The sequence below is a fragment of the Crassostrea angulata genome, chromosome 4 (genome assembly GCF_025612915.1).
Source record: "Crassostrea angulata isolate pt1a10 chromosome 4, ASM2561291v2, whole genome shotgun sequence".
NCBI lineage: Eukaryota > Metazoa > Mollusca > Bivalvia > Ostreida > Ostreidae > Magallana > Magallana angulata.
In genome coordinates this window covers 50329887-50350701 of record NC_069114.1, presented here as the reverse complement: position 1 = coordinate 50350701, position 20815 = coordinate 50329887, and the positions used below count along the sequence as shown (strand labels likewise).

Sequence of the window (20815 nt, the reverse complement as noted above, 5' to 3'; positions counted from 1 at the left end):
CAAGCTGTATAATGATAAAATAATGAATCATTCATTTAATTTCCAAAGCATGCAATCTAGCTTGTTGAGTGGGTGGGGCACGTTGTTAAATCACTGAGATATTTTGCCTGTGGGTGTGATGTTAGACGACTGTCATAACGTGTCGTACATATGTACAGGTCATATCTGTACGGCATACCAGAACAGTCGGTACTACCTCACTGTAGGGCCGGCATATGACTGAGTTAAAATTCCTATCTCAGTGAACAGGTCAGCTCATTTTGGTCAGCTCATTGTAAATGAAATAAACTAGAGGAAATGAAAATTTCATAGCACTATCAAACAATCATAAGTCATTTATCATAAACATTTTTAATTCTATATGGATTAATAAAAAAAAAAAACTGAGAGCCTCAAGAGTATAGGTTGCATTTGTCATGAATTAGGTATAAAAGTACCGGTACACATATTGTAATGTTAAAAGCAGGTTTATTGTGATCCATTTTTCTTTTCTCGGTTTTAATTTTGAAACAGCCTAGGAGTGTTTATCGTTCTCCTACACATATTCTTAAATGGTTGGTTTAAATGTCTCTCTGTTTAAATAATCAGGTAGGCATACCTGAATGAATTAACTGGTATTTTTATTCTGTTGTGCATTTGAATGTAATAATTTTTTTTGTGGAGCAAGATCTCAGCTAACCAAATCAAAACTAAGTCAAAAGATCTATGGTATTTGCAAACTGGTTTTCATGAAATTTTTCAATTAAAAGATTAGAAATGAAATGCATGACTGTAAATTTTGTCCAAAGTTATGTGGGAAAAAAATTTGATAGTCCTTGCAAAACCTGATAAAAGTGATTATCCTTGAATGTCAGCTATAATCTATATTAGTCACTGACGACCTACTTATTAAACCTATCAATCAATCAGACTGACCAGACCGATGTCAAGGCTATTGGTCAGATTTCACAAGCTTGGGGGCAGTGGCTAGTGTAACACTGTTTGTGCTTGATTAGTCAGCAAGGACCGACTACATATATGCTATGTAGTATATATAGACAGATCTTTTATACAGCCACAGGATGGATATTCCTGTCCAAGTTTAAACCCCAGATGTAGGGTACATAAATACAGAAGGGATATAGATAAACAAAAATCCATATCCAAAAGGCTAAACCTTGCCACAATGGTACATGTAAATAAGTGTATAGAAATGAGTACAAAGCTAGCTGTTCAGATTTGAACAAGAAAACATACTGTTTAGGAGGAACATTGCGTAGGGAGGAGGGGATTGTGTATTGTTGTGTGGAGGTAGGCGAGGCGATATCTCGATGACATACCACTGTCGTTATAGTTCAGACACTTACAACACCGAGATCTACAGCTCTATCTGTACAACAACAACACCAAGATCTCTCGGTGCATCTATTCTGCAACAACACACCAGTCTCTGTTCAACTAATGTACATGTGAATTCAGTACTGACTCTGGTCACATCAGGATGAGGAGTGGGTCCAGAACTTGTCCCCCGCCATCACTTACAGGCACTCTCCTGAATGGACGTTTATTGTGGCCAATGGATAGGAAAATGACGCGACAAACCAGCCATTGTTATATCCACTAAATACTCTTTTACACAAACAGTATGCATTTATTGCAGCAATCAATGCGACCAATCCAGCTTAAATTCACCGTCTCGTTAGATAATAATGCTGCACTGCAGTTTGTGAATCAAAACAGATTTAGCTTGTGTCATTGTATTTCACAAGAACAGGAAAATGTTAAACCTCAGTATACCGGTACAGACCTAAGTAATTATGAACATGATTAATACACTCACCACAATCCACAATCTTCCGATAGCATGTTTATTATCAAAAATAATGATTTTCAAATACATGTTATCATGTGACCAAAAAACAGAGGGCAGAGAGAGAGAGAGAGAGAGAGAGAGAGAGAGAGAGAGAGAGAGAGAGAGAGAGAGAGAGGTGAGAGTGAGAGCAAGAGAGAGAGAGAGAGAGAGAGCTATTGAAGCAATGTTACCTAACAAATTCCCCTGGTTACAGAGAGAGAGAGAAAGAAAGAGAGAGAGAAAGAGAGAGAGGAGGAGAAAGAAAGAGAGACAGAGAGAGAGAGAGGAGGGAGAGAGAGTGTCATAGTACCATAGCGTATCTTATTATTAAGTAAATGGGCACATATCCTATTTTGCATTTGATTTATATATGCTGTACAGTAATATATTATATATACTGATAATGAACTGTTCAAGGGATGTATACTGTAAATATAGAGGTATTACATAACATCCGCAAATCTAAAGATCCAGAGATAAGATATTTAGGTACATGTATCAGTACATCACAAAGATATCAGTGCTGTAACATCTCTATTTGATCAGCTAGTCTATTGACCTGAGAATTACTACATAACTGCACTTCATAAATTTGTAAAGTTCTTTTAAATCATTGTAGGGGAAAGATGTGAGTGTACAGGAAGCAAGTCAAATACTAGCAGGGAAATAACAAATGAATACGGAAAGTAGACTAAGACGAAAATTATGTAATATCCACCCAGCAATGGGAAAAATTGTTCCTGTCAGTGGCAGAAAAGTGGCAAACTAGCTGAATAAGTCACGACCGATTCCCCTTCTTCACTCTGATGATCACAACTCTTGCGGTCTTTATTTAATATGCTGAGTATGAATAATTTATACGTCATGTCATGTTCATTATGAGCATAGTGTTCAATAATTTATACCCTTGGCTTTGCCTGTTTGGAGTCTATGTGACATGACGGTCTATGCTTCTTGTTGCATTTAATTACCCCTCCCTCCAGCCTCTCCCCCCCCCCCCCCAAAAGAAAAAATGTACTGGCAGTTAATTCTGAAATACAAGGTTCATTAAGTACTGATACCCAAGGAGTTTATCCATACATGTATGCAACTATAAATAGATGTTTAAATTAAGTTGAATTAAGATGAATGAATGCATCGGATTAGGGGGTAAAATAGAAGCTGATAGGATATTGGGATGGGAAGGTGGCCGGGGGGATTGATGGGTGGGGATGGGGGGGGGGGTGGAAAGGGAGGAACAGTATCATATACATAAGTTCATAATGTGAGGGTAGGGTATTCAGAAAGAAAGGGACAGGGGCCTTTAGCTTTGAACACTTCCAATGTCCCAACACAGTCTATGCACAGTCTGTCACCTATGATTATATTGTTTTTTCATTTACTTTTGTCGTGTTGTAAAATGTAATAACGACATAGGATTACGATATTACCATTTCGGCATTTTACGACATTTGCTTGCTCTAAAATTTCAACATGTACATAATATAAAGTCTACAGGTAAGGTAACTTACCAAACTGGAAGGCCAGATTGGAGAGGAGTGATTGACTTAGAAATAAAGAGGAGAGGTCAACAGTCTTTATGGTGTGGGATTTTCCATCGGGAAAACCGGGTATCTCTAGCAACCTCTCAAACAAATCAGCGTACCATCAAGATTCAGCAGTATGTTAATTGCTGTGCAGTGAGGCATGTCGTGTATATTGCCATTTTTAGATATTACGCTACTAGATTTGCTTTTATATCAATGAAAATGTCAGATCCAGCCGTACAGCATATTTGATCCTTTTTTGAATGACAGGAGTTGGAATGTTTGTCTGGTAACACGGTATTACACTTTACTGAAAGGTACAACACACGAAAGGATGTCTCTGTAATGGTTGTCTTATACCATATAGATTTCACCTAAACTCCGTAGAATTGCTTAACAAACAAGAAAATCTCTCAGTTGTCTTTTTCATCAAGTAATTATCCAAGTTCTTTTTAATGCTGAACCAAAGAGAATGGTTTGGACTCTTTAATGAATAATTTCAGTGAAACATCTTTACTAAGGCCCCTCATCAGAGGTTGACCTACTTCTGTGTATATATTACAATTTTATGTTACAATTTATGGTCCACCCATCCCCTCGCTACATTCTTATTGAAGTTTACTCAAGCAAGGTCTACAAGCATGGTTTCTCACTAAAGTCAGAATGAAAGTCTCTGTAATTGAGGGCTTTTGTGTGTGTGTGTATATATATTGGACATTTATTCTCTAGTGATCATAACACCTTGAAACTTTTTCTTTTCAGACATTTGATATTGACCTGAAAGGAAATGGTCTCACAGCTTCCGACGAGTTACAGGTCCGTGTCATGGACTGGGAGAGAGTGGGCCGTAACAGGTAATACAGGTCTCACCCCACAACACCTGTACGACAGGTGAGCACGCCTCACCATACATCACATTATAACAAGGGATGTCTAATTCCAAGTTGGCCATAAACATGTGGTTTCTGCAGGTTTCATATGATATAAGTAACTAGTATTTTGATGTAACTAGCATTACAGTACTAACATACTTGTAATCATTGAATAATTAAATGCATGTAGTGCTGTTTTATCTGATGGTCAGCAAGTGACCTAGGTGTGAACTGTATCTGTGTGAACAGATTGTTTAGATACACCAGTATTAAGTAGTTGGCCCAAGGGACTATCTCAGAATGCTGCAAATCTTACAAACATATACAAGTACATGTAAACGGTCGGAGATATTAAAGCACACAGTTTAGTGATAGTTATAGTGATAGTGTATTATAAAAAACAGTAAAGACATGCGCTACCAATATTTTTATAAGCTTACTGTATAGATATTTTAAAAAGTTGTCAATCATATTTTTAATGTTAAGTCTGTTTTGCTGATTCATCAAATATTTAACTAACCGTAGTAGACGTGACTGTTGCACATTAAGTCCTTGGACTCCGGAATTTTGATTCCTTCTCTGCACATTTAGTCCTCGGACTCAGAATTTTTGATGTCCCATGGGTTTTCCTGGGTTCAGTTAGACTTCCTTTGCTCTGAGTTTTCTGAGAGCTGAGTGTCTGGGATTACCTAGACTCTGAGTTTTTAAGTTTTCCAGGTTCTGAGTTTCTGGGGTTTCCTAAATTGCTCCGAGTTTTCGAGGTAACCACTTCTAGAGTTCCCTAGTATATATAACTCTTCAAGTTTGTTTGCAAGCACCTGCTCTGTTAGACAGGTCTTTGGACTCTCCAGAGCTCTGGATTTCACCCAGATTTCCTGGGCCAAGATTTCCTAGAATCTTAGGTACTGAAGACTGGTAGGAGCAATTGTTACCTGTAAGAATGCTGGCTACATGATAACTGGGAGCGACCACAGGTGCTGCAGCTGTTAGGGGGGTTGACAACCCTGTACACTAAACAGTTGTTCTTAATGCTTTATTAACAAAAACAGGTACATGTGTGGGATTAAAATCTATGTATCATAAAAACTGCACCCCGCATGAATGCACATATACTGGGATATTGTGGATAAATATTATATCCAATTGTTTGACAATTTATCTGAAATGTTTTTAAAAATTATAATGCATATAACAAGACAACCTAATGTATAGTTTTAATAAGATTAGATTTATTAAGCTTATTTTAACCATAAGTCCCATGGAGGTGGCATAGTAAATATGTAGTCCACATATAATACATGTACATTTTTTAGTTTTTTTTAACACATCCTGTATAACCACTGAAAAGTGAGGTAAACATAAGTAAACTACATGTACAACATGTACCGGTATGTAGAGAGCAGTGCTGGTAAACCAATGGCTTCAAATAGTTCATTTTACAAACCTCATTGTGTTGAAAGATTTGAGGAAGAAAATTAAATCAAATTCATAGCAATTCTGCATAGAGACGAGATTTTCTGCATTAGATTTTAAGATTTAGATTTCAAATCCTGAATGATTTTTCACACAAGGACATTGTGTTAGTCGGAGTTTTTATGACATTACACGTAATTCTTGCGATGAAGATTACCACCATTTATCAAGCCTTGTCATAAAAAACCAAGGTATACTGACGAAATAGGGTCGGAATGCTGTAAAATTTATCATGTTGTTTTTACTTCGAAGGGTTCACCAATCACATTAGTTTACAAAGAATTGATTGGAAATGCGGTTTTCTAAATTCATCCGTCCCCATTCAAAAGAAAGCCTGTTCATAATTTATGAAATCAGCATACCATTGTCATGCACCTGAAGTGATCATAGAAAACTGCAGTCCTCAGAGAATTCACAGAATAAAAAATTATTTTGAAAATCTTGGTGATGCAATAGTTTCAAAGCATTCCCTTTTTTGTTGACAGGCAGGGGTTTAAATTTTTAATGTATAAATGACTGAAAGCAATAATAAAACTGAATGTAGCACAGTGAAAGGTGACAAGAGCCAAAGTATGACAAAGGCGCTGTCTGCTGTCTATTTGTCTGCTTGTCTGTCTGTGTCTAATTTAGTAGTTATTGTGGCAATGTGGAGGGATAGAACTGTATGATTTACATGTTTCCAATTTGTTGACTTTCAACATTTTTTGTGTTTTCATGGAGAATGCCTTCTACCCATAGATTCAATACACCACACAGCAGACTGTTAGGGTGTGGGGTACATACAATGTTCCTGTATTTTGGCAGTTTATCAATCCTGCATGTAAAATCTCAAGCACTCACTATCAATTTCAGACCTAGATCAGCATATAGAGTCTACAGGTATATTAAATACCTGTGTGTACCGCATTCCTGTGGGCGTTTTATTTCTTGGTGACAGTTCATGTAAACATTCCCTGTAAGCGCTGGTTAAAAGTCACCTCTGATGGGCGGAGAAACAGACAGAGTTTCCAAAGTTATTGTTTTAATAGCATTAAGTGTATTAAATCATTAATGAATTCAAGTAATAGAACAGACACTCAGTAAGAGAAAAAAAATCCTGACTTTTTTTTTGGGGGGGGGGGGGTCGGGATTGGGATGAATAATTGGGGTAGGGAGAGTAATGCTACATGTATTTCTATGTGACCATAAAATTTTAAGACTAGACTACTATTCGTGAATCATTATTATTTCTAAACTTGTATTTTTTAAAGTAAATTAGCTACTCTACGTGTTATTCTTGAATAAAAGAACAACATTTGATTGATACACATCATTACATAAGATTGATCTGCCTCCACCTTGCAATTTTTAAAATACTTTGATAATGGTTGTTTGCTAATTTGACATTCAACTATGACAACACATTATTTACATTTCAAGTAAGCCATCAATATACTGGTATGCTTACCCAAAATTATCAATGAGTTTTATATATAAATATAACAAAGGAATTGAGATACATGTTGCTTAAGAATTTCAGACATTTATGATTTATCTAAGTACCTAAATAACAAGAAGTTTTAATCATTTAGAACCTTGACCCTTGTGCTGAGTGTTGTTGGTTCTTGCAGGTTGCTGGCCCAATGTAAAGTCCCTCTCAGGAACCTCCTACGAGGGGGTACCCAGTCTGAATCCCTGAACCTCAGCTTGACCGACGGAAACGGCCGACCCACTCAGGTAAATTAAAACCTAACAACACCCACACAGGTAAAACAAAAACCCACAGGGGTAAAGAAAATCCCACACAGGTAAAAAAATACCTACACAGGTAAAACAAAACCCACACATATAACAAAACCCACAAAGGTAAAGCAAAAACCCACACATATAACAAAACCCACACAGGTAAAGCAAAAACCCACACCACATATAACAAAACCACACATATAACAAAACCCCCAGGGTAACAAAATCCCCACACAGGTAACTCCAAAAACCAACACTAGGGAAAAAAAATACTTAACATTAAAAACCTGCAAGGATAAAACAAAAACCACACAATAAATAGTAAAAAAAAAAAACTTGCTTTGTAAACACCAAAAAAACCACAAAAAAAACAAAAACCCCAAAAGGTTAACCAAAAAATTATACAGGTTACAGGGACTCACTTTTATCACTTGTACAAAAACTCTAAGAGTTCAAACATTGATGGCCAAAGTTGTGACCGTGACACGATAGTTCAACATCCGTTTGTAGAATATGGTTTTTACTATGGTAAGAGGCGATTCTAATTCTGGAAGTTTATCCTTTGCAGGCCAAGCTGGAGATGAAGGTGATGTACAAGCCCCCTGCCACCGCTGCCCCAGCTAGTGGTGCCATGGGAGCCATGGGAGCTAGTCCCACAGAGGAGACTCAAGGTCAGGCTCCACATATCTAAATACACTTTAAAAACGGAAATTTTTTTTTTTGAGTGAGCAAGGCAAAAAGTAAAATATAGTGTATAAAATGTTTTAAAAAGTGTTATAGAAAACTATTTAGAGAGGTTCTTGTAAAGAAGAAACATTCTTTTCTCTTAAGATTGAAATACCTACAAAATAACTTTCCTTGCTCATAAAGCAAGGCAACCTTGTAAACAGAATAAAAGGCCATGTTGTCAAATGCCTGCATGGCTTTGGTCTTATGTAAGACCATTTACAGGAAATGTAAAGCTGGGCACTGTTTGACAAGACATGAAGGACTTGAGTTAGTATGTACAATCCCCTACCCCAAATCCATGACAAGAAGTTGGGGGGGGGGGGGTATTGATAGTCAGGCACAAGTATTTACTCTGAGGCTGCACAGGTATGGATTAGTTATACAGTTGCATATGGGAGATATATTTTGCAGTCTTTTCTGACTAAAGAAAACATTACATGAATTGACAAAAAGTTGATATTGTGCCTGCTGTCTCACACGGCTATTGATCCCTTAAGATGTAACAGGTGCTCCGTCACTGAGGAGTGCTGGTGATGCTGGTAAGAACAGGCACAGTAGTGTAAGTCACAGTCATTTTAATGGACCCACTAATCACCTGAAATCAATATGAAGAACATCAAATCTACCCTGACCCAGGTAGGAAACCTGGGAAACTTCTCCATTAGTATGCCTAATTTGACCCAGGATACAGAGAAACCAGAGGCAGATACAGGGCCCGCAGAGACTTTACAGGTCCCACAAAATCATGGACCCCCTAGTTGTCAGTCCAGCATTCAGGGTAAGAAGTTTGATCATGCAAGGTAAAAAATATCAGCATTCTGGGTAACCCTTACTATGTGTTCTTGGTATCCCTTATTTTATGCATCAGGGTCCTTCTAGTTAGGCATTCAAGGTAAGAAATCGTCAGGCCATGTAAAAGAGGGGATCCCATCTTATTATTCCTAGGAACATCCAAATTGTCAGTCAAGCACCACTCTAACCCCATCCATTTGTATGGGTCTGTGATGGGGTGGATGTTGGGGCAGGCTGTGGAATCATTAGAATTTGTGGTTGCTCAATATTTGTGGTATTTGTGGGTAGCCCTCACCCACAAATTTACATCCTTGATGAAAATTTTTGTTGAAAGAGTTTTTTTACTGAAACTGAAAACATGCATCCTTGAAATTACACCCCCACGAGTAAGCAAAAATCTGCAATCCACAAAATTGACCACCATGAATTTAAATGATTCCCCAGAATACTACAAGGACCACAGAGGTCATTATATAAGATGGGACACACACCCAGCCACTCAATCATTTGGGTTTTTCTCTTTGATATCTGTGTAATTAAAGCCTCTACCGCCAAACTGCAGCTCATTTTGAAAGAAAAAAAAATAGTGAATACCAGAATGCACTTATGAAGTCATCAGTACACATGCACGTTGTGGTACTTTGGGAGTCACTGTGATTGTGCTGTTGGTACTAATTAACAATTGCAATGGACTGGTACAACAATTCTCCAGTATTTGTTATCCTAACATTGTCATATACTGGTTAAAAACAGGTTAAGAACAGGCACCTTTTGTTTTAATTCTGGTGGATCAGCTAAAGAAGTTTGTCAGAAAATCATAATTTATGAAGATCTCAAATCAATTGTTTAGGTTACACAAGATAGAGACACAAGATTGCAACAAATTTATGTCTATTGTCTGACCTTCAAAGGAGGAAGTTCACTGAGGTTGTAATAGAGAGTACAGACATAGTGTGTGAGTCTACAATAGTTACACAACCACAATGGAGGAAACAGAAAGAGAGCCCAGACACAGTGTGTGAGTTTGAGTGATAGTCACACAACAAGGACTTACAACAGGATCTGTTAACAAAGTCAATGCCTCACCTGATGGGAACTGTGTATCTGTACAAATGCAATGGTTCTCAGATTTACTATGATCAAAGAAGATGAAGTCCAATCTTGTAGTAGGAGGAAGGTCCAGATCTCTGGTGTAGAGGACTTTCACTCTGTGTCTAATGTAGAAGACATGCCCAATGTCAGTGAGGCACCCTCTGTCATTCTATTGTAACACTGACAGTTGCCAGGCCTTGTTGAACATTCCACATGGGATCTAGGATTCCATTTACTGTATCCATAAATGTCCCTATCCCTGACATAGCTCCGCCAGATTTAGAAAACAGAATAGAACACACTGATAATTACAGCCTTAATGGAGGAGAGTAAATCTCTGAGATTATTTACATTACAAATATAAAGAAACCCAGCAAAGATCCACATATTACAATATATGTTGGCATAATTATTATACTGACTGTTTTGATTTTTCTTTCCCTCCTTTCTATTACCCGTACATCCTTGATTAACAAGTATTACAAGTATTAGATCAATAGTCTGTCTGTACATGTTTGATAGACTGTCCAAAGTTAGTTCTATGTTTATCATTACCTACACATGCAGGTTAAGGAGAAACTGTGTTTAAGAAAAAAAACAAACGGAATCCTATTTTAATTTGATCTTTTCCAGTTTGATTTTACTAAAATGCTGCAACCTGTAGAACTTTGAAATGTTTAGAGCACATTATGGACTATATATATCAGATTCTCAATAAGATTGTCAGGAAAGATCATTTAAACAGGTAGCCTACTTGTAGCTTGAATAATGACTTGTATTTTTTTTTAATTAAATGGATGAAATTCATTTAACGAGGCCGGGTCTAATTTGTTCTGCCCTAGATTTTTGGATGAAACTTTTTACATGAATTTCTACTGATATAATTATTATTTTAAGATTAAAAAATAAGACATTTACCACACCGTTTGTTTAGGGGGTCATCTCAAAGTTTGTTAATCTTTAACATAGGACCCTATGGGATTTTGCTTGAAATGTATCAATTTTGCATATTTTTTACATTTTTTCAAAACTTCTGCCCTAGGGATTTCTTTTTCTGTTCTACATATTAAAGTTGTTGCTAAAAGGCATCAAATGGTCAAATAAAAAAAACCTTTTACCTCCTGGTTTGTTCCAGGGGTCTTATCAAAGTTAATTTTTGTATGCCCAATTTCCCAGATTCGTCAGATAATGGCTATTTTTTAATTGACAAAGGCGGAAAAGGTGATCTATGTAGTATTATTAAAACATTCAGACATATTTAAGTAATAACATCACACATGAGAGGTCATTACTATAAAATACATGGTTACTGTCTTGATATTTATGAATTAAGCTATATTTAGGCGGGTTAAGAAAACGTGACAGAGGGCTAGGCTTGCTGAACCCTCTTCACGTTTTCGATCCGAGCCCAAATATAGCTTATACTTCGAGACATTTATGTTTATTCCACAATATAACATTATTTTTACGCATCAAACTAGATATTTTCAACAATTTTCGCTGAATATCTGCAGTTGAAACTATCACGCCATTGCGTCAACCAAGCAAAAAGATGACGTCACAATACAAATGAAACGCTGCGCGAAAGCGTGCGTACTCGTTCTGTACTCGGCCTCGTTAATTTGAAAATGTTTTTTGTTTTATCTTTATTGCCCTCCCACATCGGTTTGGTATTTTGATGGTGTTTTAGATTGGGTAACCTAAGCGGTATTAATGAGTGCCTATGAAAAGAAAAAAAAAAGAAGTAAAGATAATTAATACTGTGGAATCATTAGATTTCATGGTGGCTCAGTTTTTGTGGAATTTGTGGGTACTTCTCATCCATGAATTAACATCTTCCACGATTAATAAATTAGTGTTATAAAATCATATGTCCTCATGTTGGTATAAAAGAGTTTACGAAATTACGTCCCCACGAACCTGTAAAGGTTAACCAATCCACGAAAATTGGCCCCCATGAATTTAAATGATTTCACAGTATTCATAAAAAGGTGGAAGGGAAGTATAATTGTTTCTGTATCAAGGGAGAAGTCATTGTCAGTTTTTCTGTATAGGGGAGAAGTCATTATCAGTGTTTTTGTATCAGGGGAGAAGTCATTGTCAATGATTCTGTATCAGGGGAACCATTGTCAGTGTATCTTTATTGGGGGAGAAGTCATTGTCAGGGGAGATATCATTATATTGTTTCTCTATTGGGGAGAGGTCGTTGTCAGTGTTTCTGTGCCAGGGGAGAAGTCATTGTCAATGATTCAGGGGAGAAGTCATTGTTTCAACTGTAGGTCAGGGGAGAAGTCAATGTCTCTGTATCAGGGGAAAAGTCATTAAAATTGTGTTTCTGTTGTAGGTCAGGTGCTGGGAGAGTCCTTGTTGGGTGAGGAAGAAGAGGAAGAGGAAGAAGTTGACCCTGGCCCCCCTCAGATTGACCCCACCACGGGGCAGGTCATCCCAAGACCCAAGAAGAAGAAGAGGCGGGTCAACAAGATGGGGCGCAGGAAGCTCCTGGAGAACCTGTCCAACAAGCCCACAGACTTCCAGGTATGAGCTAATCCTTACTACTCTCACCAAACAGAAAAATGATAAACCCAACTGATTTAATTAAATTTAATTTAAAGAGTGCCAATTTTTTGTCCCTTATAAAAATTATGAATTCATTACAGTACCCAACCAAATTTTTAAATGGTATTACTGTATTCACTAAAAAAAATCCATGTTACACTTAGCAAAATAGATACTGAATAAACAAAATGAGTACAGTTGTCTCAAATGTTAACGTAGTAGATTGATGAAATACCCAGGCAATAGTTAAAAACAGAATTGATGAAATATGTGTTGGAACCAGGTTGAGGGTTGAACTGGTGATAAGTATATGTAGAGAGATGTGGAGCCTTGGTTGACCATTATGGCATGTATTGACTTATTCTCTGCTCATCTCTTGGTGATTTCGCTTCGCTATGAGTCCCATTGTTTGAGGGGGATGATTCAACAGTGACAGAATGTCACATGTTTTTCCTGGTCCTTACCATCAACAATGCACCCCCCATCGAATTTCTAGCCCAGATGTCAGCTCAATTCAGGAAATCATTACCATGGTAAAAAGGCCCCAGCAGGCTCAGGAGGGTGACATTTAGCGGCGTAATTACATCTATACTTTATACAAATATGTCTATATTTTATACAAATAAGTTGTGCGTGTTGAAGCAGCTTTTGGCTGAGATAATTACATCTGACATTGTAAACTGCAGCAGATATTGACGTCAAGTTTTTCTGCACATTATTCATCTGGAAAATGATCAATGTATACTTGGTAATTGCTTCAGTTGAACATACAAGCATGTTTTAGGAATTTCAAATTTTTTTTCGCAAATGCTCACTTTCATAACCCTGTTCTTATTTAAAAATCAAATAATTTATTGTAATTACATTAGTCTGTATGTATCAATTTTGTGATCGCTGTCAAGTACGGGGTTTGTTTCAAGAATCCTAGAAGAAACAATGGCCAAATTACTATGTGTAATTTTAAGTAGAAAGCTATAGACGCAAATTTCATTTAACATTATTGCTGGGATTTACTGTACACAGGGAAATATTCGCCCCTGTTTTATTTTCTTCCTTTTCGCCCTCGTTGTCAGTGGGCAAATTTAAAACTGTGCGAATTGCAATAATGTCTCAAACTATTTTTCTTTAACCACAACTGCATGTGTCTGGGGAAATTCAAGATTGGGCGAAACTAATGGTTAAGAAGGCACACATTTAATAAATTTTCTTCTCCATCCATCAGCACATCACAAGAAAAGGCCATTGAATGCATGCATTTAACAAATAACCTGATTAATCTACCAACAGATTAGGGTCAAGGTCCTTGAGGCCAGACAGCTACAAGGTGGCAACATCCAGCCGGTTGCCAAGGTAACCGTAGCCAACCAAACCAAACAGACTCGAGTAAAGAAGTCCACTAACAGCCCGAGCTGGAACGAAGCGTTCTTCTTCAACTTCAAGAAATCTCCCGCCGATCTGATGGATGAGCTTGTAGAGTTCAAGGTAGGAATGCTTTGTTTAAGTTTATTATTTTTTTTATTTCACAGTTGAAGTTGTAGGAAATGTTATTTTTGCCTGTATGCCTGACCTCTTTCTAGCCTCTAGAGATGGTTTACTATTTTTGATTTTGTAGGTGTTCAACTCCAAGAAGCTTCGATCTGATGCACTCATTGGATCTTTTAAGGTAAGGACAAGCACTGAGACCTAACTTTGTTGACGTGACTCTACAGAATGTTGCAGTGTAATACATGTGTTATCATAGATTCCCTTGTAATTTAACATTGTGATATATGTACTTACTTTACATTCTCTTGATTTGACAGTGTGATGTGGGCATGGTCTACTTGGAGCCCAGACACTCCTTCCTCCACAAGTGGTTGTTGCTGAGTGACCCCGAGGATACAATGTCAGGGGCCAAGGGCTACCTGAAGGTGTGCGTGTGTGTGATTGGCCCTGGGGATGAGGCACCAGTAAGTTGGCTATGTACTATATATCTATCTTCTTCACTCCCAACATCTACCGGTACTACATATATATCTATCCCATCAACATTAAATACAAAATCTGTGAAAGTAAAGAAGAAGTTCACCAGTGAACTATCAACTTTTGTCAATAAATTTAGTTCAAACAAGAAAAGACAATAAATTTTTTTTAATGTTAATATTTTCAGAGCTTTAAGCCTGTAGCTTCTGAGGAATCAGATGACATTGAGAGGTAAGAAATAAGAAATAACCTCTTCTTGATGTGATGTGTAAAACATGAAAACTGGGGCTTTTGCTAACATGAATGAGTATATAATAATTTTTGCTGCGTGATGATTTACCTGTCGTTTATTTCTTTTTTAGTAACCTACTTCGGCCGGCTGGAGTCCAGTTACAGCCAGCGACCTTCACCCTCAAACTGTACCGAGCTGAGGATATTCCTAGAAGTTAGTGATGATATCTATTTATTTCATATTTGAATTTCATTTCAAGCTTTTAACAAAAGAAGCTTTCAATTTGTTATTTGGATGGAAAACAAATTTTTGATCAATATGCGACAATTACAATATTTTGTGTTACAAATATGCAAGTACTGTATTTATTATGCAAAGTGTTATCAATAATTTTCACTCAAATGAAAAGGAATTACTAGCAGTTGGTAATAGCAATGATAGTTCACCAATTCATGTTCCTGTTTTTAGTGGACTCTGCATTCATGCAGGGGGTGAAGAAAGTGTTTGGAATTGGGGAGGAGCAGAAGGAGTTGGTGGACCCTTACTTTGTGTTCAGCTTCGCTGGGAAAGAGGTAGCTACTACATCATAAGAGAAGGGTTAAATCATAGAAAAAAATCCTCTTCAATGAAAGGAAGGGCTGAGAATTGGTCATGAAGGAAATGGACTTAATCATAAAATGGGAGGGGCTTGTGAATCAGATTTAAAGAAAACAGTAGAAGATTAATGATATACTGACGAAGTTTGTAGAAATAAAAAATGTTGTATATGATTTTATAGGAATAGGAAGTGCATGTCATAGATTTAATCAGTTGTTTTTCAGAGATAGATGTGCTTGTGTTAATGTTCCAGATCTGTGTAATAAATACAGCTGCACACAAATTTATGTTATCTTTTTCTGTTCTACAGGTGCAGTCTAAAATCATGTACAACAATGACCATCCTGACTGGAATCAGATCCTGAAGATCGGGATACAGTTTCCATCGATGTGTGAACGCCTTAAGTTCATTGTCCGTGACTGGTATGTCCTTAAAGGATTTCAATTCTATGTAAAATTGAATTTAGATGACAAAATTTTGTTTTATATTTTCCTTGTGAATGTTTTTAGCTTTAAATATGTTGTTTGTTACCAGCTTTTTATGTAGTTATATGAACCGTATCATGATTTATTCAGTTATATATGATATAGTTGAATGGTCACAAAAAACCAAATCCTCACCAAATATTTGATGGCTGATTGATCATTCTATAAAGCTACGTTTGCATGATATTGCTTATTATTTTGATTGTTCTATATTTCGTATTCCCGTGGATGTCTTTATAGTTTATTTTTAGATTACGGTACATGTATATTAATGAATGATCAAGCACATTCTAAAAACACTGGATGGGTTTGGCCATGTTTAGACTATTTTCATCTCCTTTAGTTGAAGAGCTCTTTACAAAGGAAAATGTTCAAATTTTAAAAATTTGAATTTTCCTCTACTTATAAATAGTTTTGGCTAAAAGTATCATATCTAAAATTTGGAGACATATCTGAAATGGGTAAGTTGTTGACCATCTAGCCTCCTTAGTGGACTTGCACTGTTATTGGTAGTGATGGTAGTTCTGAAGTAATTCATCGTAAGCTTTTTAGCTTGTTGTCTGATCAGTGTCTATTCATGTTGGCAGTTCGCTTTCATTTATTCCATTGTCTTCATCACCACCTTGGAAAATTATCCACCAAAACGGACCTTGTATAATTTTCAAAAAAGTTGAACCAATGTATATATATTGATATTTCTAAAATACTTTGAAATTCTTCAAATTTCTAGGCCTTTTTTCATGGATTGCCAATTTTATGCAAGTTGATCATAATTTTATTTTCTGTATTTAACTTTATGGATGTTGAAGAAAGATCAAGTTTTATAATTAATTGAAGACTGAAATTTTTGAGCAAGGGGTATTTATGAAAATCCTCCAAGATGCATCCACCTTAGATATAATTGTAACTAAAGTACATCAAAATACAATCACAACTTGGAAAAAAAACCCATTAAAATTCATTTTATGGTTTATACTACTCTGATAAGAATATTTACCTCATATAGCAAGGAATAAGCTCCTGTGAGAAATCTACACATATATTGGTGCTGATGATATAATGTTCCTTTTTATCCCGCCGGGAACAGGGACCGTATTAACGAGGATGACACGATTTCTTCCACTGTTCTCTCCATTCCCACCATCTCTTCCTCCGCCCAGGGACAGGACGGTTGGTTCTCCGCTGACATACATGTATCACGCCTTAACGTCTGCTTCCTGTCAAACAGTCTAAAGGGATTTCCTGCTTGAGTTTATTTTGTTAATGATTCTACAAAAAATTTCTTGTAGGAAGTTAAAAACTTTTTGGTATAATTTCAAAAAATTGAAATAAAAAATAAAAAACCGGAATAAGGGTATGTGATAACACATGACTTTAATGATCATAACAGAGGCACTCAAGCTACGGTAATCCTTAGAGGCTTGTTGTTCATCGTATTTACCTTTATATGTATACAGAAATATCCAGGAATATATATATATATATAGACAGCCCTTTGCCATATATGTACTTCCAGGCATCAGGACATCACCTAACCTGTCAGGGATTGGATTGAACTGTGGAATTTTATATGTAGCTTTTTAGTGCTTTTTGAGACAGGTTAGGTGTATTCATAAACAGCTACTGTCAACCAGCTATTCCACATGGCCAAAGCAATATTTTTTAATACACACTAAAATGAACAAAGATAAAAACAAAACGGTTTTAACACGTAAAATGTTTTTGGTCTTCGAAGATGTGCATTACATAGGTTTACAGTAGTTGGGTCATTTTCAGGATAGATCTTAGGGCTTGTGTACTATCATTATACCCACACCTGACCCATTATAATAATTATAACTGTTGTAATTGATTAATGATCTAATGCTTCCATTCAGGTTACAAGGGATGTACAGCTGTATTATTTTACCATTATATTCATGTCTGTTTCAGGATTTTACCAAGACTATAGAATCATGTACCTTATTTGCCCTGTTTGAATATGCTTTTAAAACAACCATTTCAAAAATAGCACCGATTTTTAGTTAAGAAGGGCAGATAAGGTAAAAAACCAGGTGTTACGTGTATACATGAAAAGTGAATTATAAAGATTGCATGGAAAGTGTTACAAAAAGGTGCATTAGTAATGCTGATTTGTTTGGTTAATGCCTTCAGGGATCGGATGACAGAGGACGACATTGTGGGGACACATTATCTCCCCTTGTCTCTCATGTGTTCCACAGGAGAATTGGGTGATTATCAATTCCAATCTAAGCACCTAGTCTCTCTCGCTATCTCTTGTTTTTTAATTTGCTTTTTTATCTTGTAGTGGATGATACAAATCTGCTGGTCACCCAGAACTGTCCTTTCTTTACTGTTTTACCACTGAACCAATGGTTTTATTGGTCAATTTGTCAGAGCACTAAACTTCCTGATTGGTTAATTGTAATAAAACCTTAACACCAAGTTTTTCATTGGTTGGTTTTATGCTGACCAATCATCGGCAAGTTTATAAATAGTGTTAGCAATGTAGCCTGGTAGCTTTTTTTATTGCCTTTTCTCATTGGTCGTCTGTTTTGTGTGTCAGGGATAGAGTTACCGACGACGATACAATCGGAACCAACATCCTGGCTACCTCGCTCATCTCGTCCTCGGCCGGATCTGGTATTGAACTCAGACCACAGAGTCTGCTTCCTTTTGTAACCTTTCAGTCAGAAAGCTCGACAAGTTGTGCATAACAAACCAGGGCTCCATAGGGCTAGAGGCTTCCATATCTACTCTAGAGTGATGTTAGCCTTGCTTCAGGGAAGGGGTGCTAATTAGTCTGGATAGAAATTCATGGGGGGTCAGATCTCCTTGTTTGTAGAAGGGATTTTAAGAGTTTATCTGACTGAAGTTTGACCTTTTTCTCTGGATGTGTGTATAACCTTATAAATGCATTCTTGATTAGTTATAGGTATTAACACTGCTCACAAACTGTTAACAAAAAGGGACAATTTCTTCCCTACTAAGCGTACCAACTAACTGACATATCACTGTATAAACTAGCTCACTGATTACTTACATATACTTACCAATGTGGACATATCCAGTTTGTGTGTCATGCTCTTGGCTCTCTTCGCTCTGTAGACCCACTTGAAATTGTATTTCAGACAGTTGTACAACAAACAAGTTTATAATAATCCTTTTCACAGAAATGAGGACCAGTTCTTTTCTTCGTATTCCAAATTTATTTCTAAATACTTTTATCTATAGATACAGCATTTTTAGAGTATCATAAGTATTCCCCATCTTTTGACCAGCTCCTTCTTTTATTTTTCATTTTTATTCTGGTTTTTTGTCTTCGAATCTTTTTGTGATTGCTATCATTTCTAGGAAATTATTATCATTCATATGAATGCGTCTTTCTTGAAAAAAAGACACTTAAAATTCTTCAGAATGATGCATGATTGATACAGGAACAAAAAGGAACAAAATATGATAGATTCTTTATAGTATATAACACTTGTGATGTTTAAAATCAATCTTCTTGTGTATGCAATGCAAAGTTTAAAAGATACACAGCAAAACTTGTTTATAGCGAATTTCAAGGGAAGAGAGAATAAATTTTAATATGATAGCCATCATTCAATATACGTTTATAGCGAATTCATTTTAAATGATTGGATGACAGTACTTCAAGCTCTCAAAAGTTATAAACGACAATTTTTGATAGGTTTATGTAAGAACTTTGCCGAGACCTGAATAAGAATTAGTTATAGCCGTAAATTCTCTATATTCGTGTTAATTATATTCGAGTTTTGCTGTATTCCATTATTTGTTTTAATTACAATTCCTACTTATTTTGTATTGGGATTATTTAAAACAATATGAATGAATTCAACATTCTCCGGTAAAAAAACTATCCAGCATCTTACTTCTCTCCTTCGATTTTCTTTGTTACTAATTTTAATAGCGTGATTTGAATATACATTGTATCTAATGTTTTCAATTGTACTATCTTAAGTTTGTTAAAAAAAGGGATTGCCACTAGAAGGATTCTTAAAAGTTTCACATGATATTTTTCTTTGCCTCTTAATCTTCATTCATAGTTGATATTATTTACTGGAATCTGTATAATATTGTATATTTTTATTTACCAAATACCAACTTAAAAAATAATGGAAGAAAAATTCAATTATTTTTATTTTCACTGCCAAACAGGGCCTGGTAAAGCAATATACTGTTTTTATTTTGATTTTTAAATTAAATTATGTTGAGAGTTAATTACATGGACTGATTCATTTATTGGCTTTGCTTTTCTTCTCCTACTGAAGGCCCTGAGGATGGTAATTGTCTAGTACATGTATTTTGATTCCTTTTATAGTGCTGCACATATTTTTTTGGTAGATAATATATAATAGCTACAGTAACAGCCCAATTAATATGCACAGTGAATTGATTTGAGAGTGGTATTTTTGTTTTTATTCATAATGATATTAACTTCTCAAATAGTGCCTTATATATATTTTTATAAAAATACTACCCCGGTACATGACTTTATTTATTCCTGGTGAGCAAATTATAACCAGAGTGTATGAGGTAAAGTTTATTGAAACAAAGTTTTGTATTTTTCCAGCCCAATTTGATAGTAATATCTTTTGGTCAATTCCTGCATCCATGCGTATCATATTGTGCATTTTCAGAATGAATTAATCTTTGATGCTTAGAATTGAGACCATTGTTATGACAGTTTGAAATGTGTATCTGGAATGTAGCGATAGTCTGTCCATCCTTCAGGGAAAAGTACCTCAGCTTTATTTCTTAGAAATTAGTTTATTTCTAAGAATTGCTAAGATATATTTTTGTGGTGCATAGAAACTTAGAAATTTTGTTAACAACACTACCACCATTTACATAAAGGATTAGTAACAGAGAATTGTTTCATACCAGAGAGTCAAACTATCACCACAGTTTTATTTAA

At 36.0% G+C, this 20815-nt stretch overlaps 2 protein-coding genes across 13 annotated transcripts in view; one reads left to right on the top strand and one right to left on the bottom strand.

The window, feature by feature from the left end:
- The window catches only part of LOC128181378 (uncharacterized), a 30118-nt gene extending 24646 nt beyond the window's left edge, over positions 1–5472 (bottom strand). The window contains exon 1 of the mRNA XM_052849769.1: positions 4750–5472. The gene's annotated coding sequence lies outside the window, so the exon portion shown is untranslated. The remainder of the gene's footprint in view (positions 1–4749) is intronic.
- LOC128181377 (myoferlin-like) overlaps positions 1–20815 on the top strand; it is a 47773-nt gene that overhangs the window by 593 nt on the left and 26365 nt on the right. For 6 of the 12 annotated variants that reach the window (XM_052849760.1, XM_052849757.1, XM_052849761.1 and 3 more), the window contains exons 3-15: positions 4120–4211; positions 7313–7418; positions 7996–8098; positions 12385–12575; positions 13884–14078; positions 14209–14259; positions 14399–14545; positions 14746–14789; positions 14921–15003; positions 15259–15362; positions 15698–15810; positions 18440–18516; positions 20471–20482. In XM_052849760.1, coding sequence (XP_052705720.1) covers positions 4120–4211; positions 7313–7418; positions 7996–8098; positions 12385–12575; positions 13884–14078; positions 14209–14259; positions 14399–14545; positions 14746–14789; positions 14921–15003; positions 15259–15362; positions 15698–15810; positions 18440–18516; positions 20471–20482 — 1318 coding nt within the window. Of the gene's footprint in view, positions 1–4119; positions 4212–7312; positions 7419–7995; positions 8099–8559; positions 8935–12384; positions 12576–13883; positions 14079–14208; positions 14260–14398; positions 14546–14745; positions 14790–14920; positions 15004–15258; positions 15363–15697; positions 15811–16960; positions 17044–18027; positions 18105–18439; positions 18517–20168; positions 20181–20470; positions 20483–20815 lie in introns of those variants that run through there. The other 6 variants (XM_052849751.1, XM_052849752.1, XM_052849756.1 and 3 more) reach the window with 6 other exon arrangements.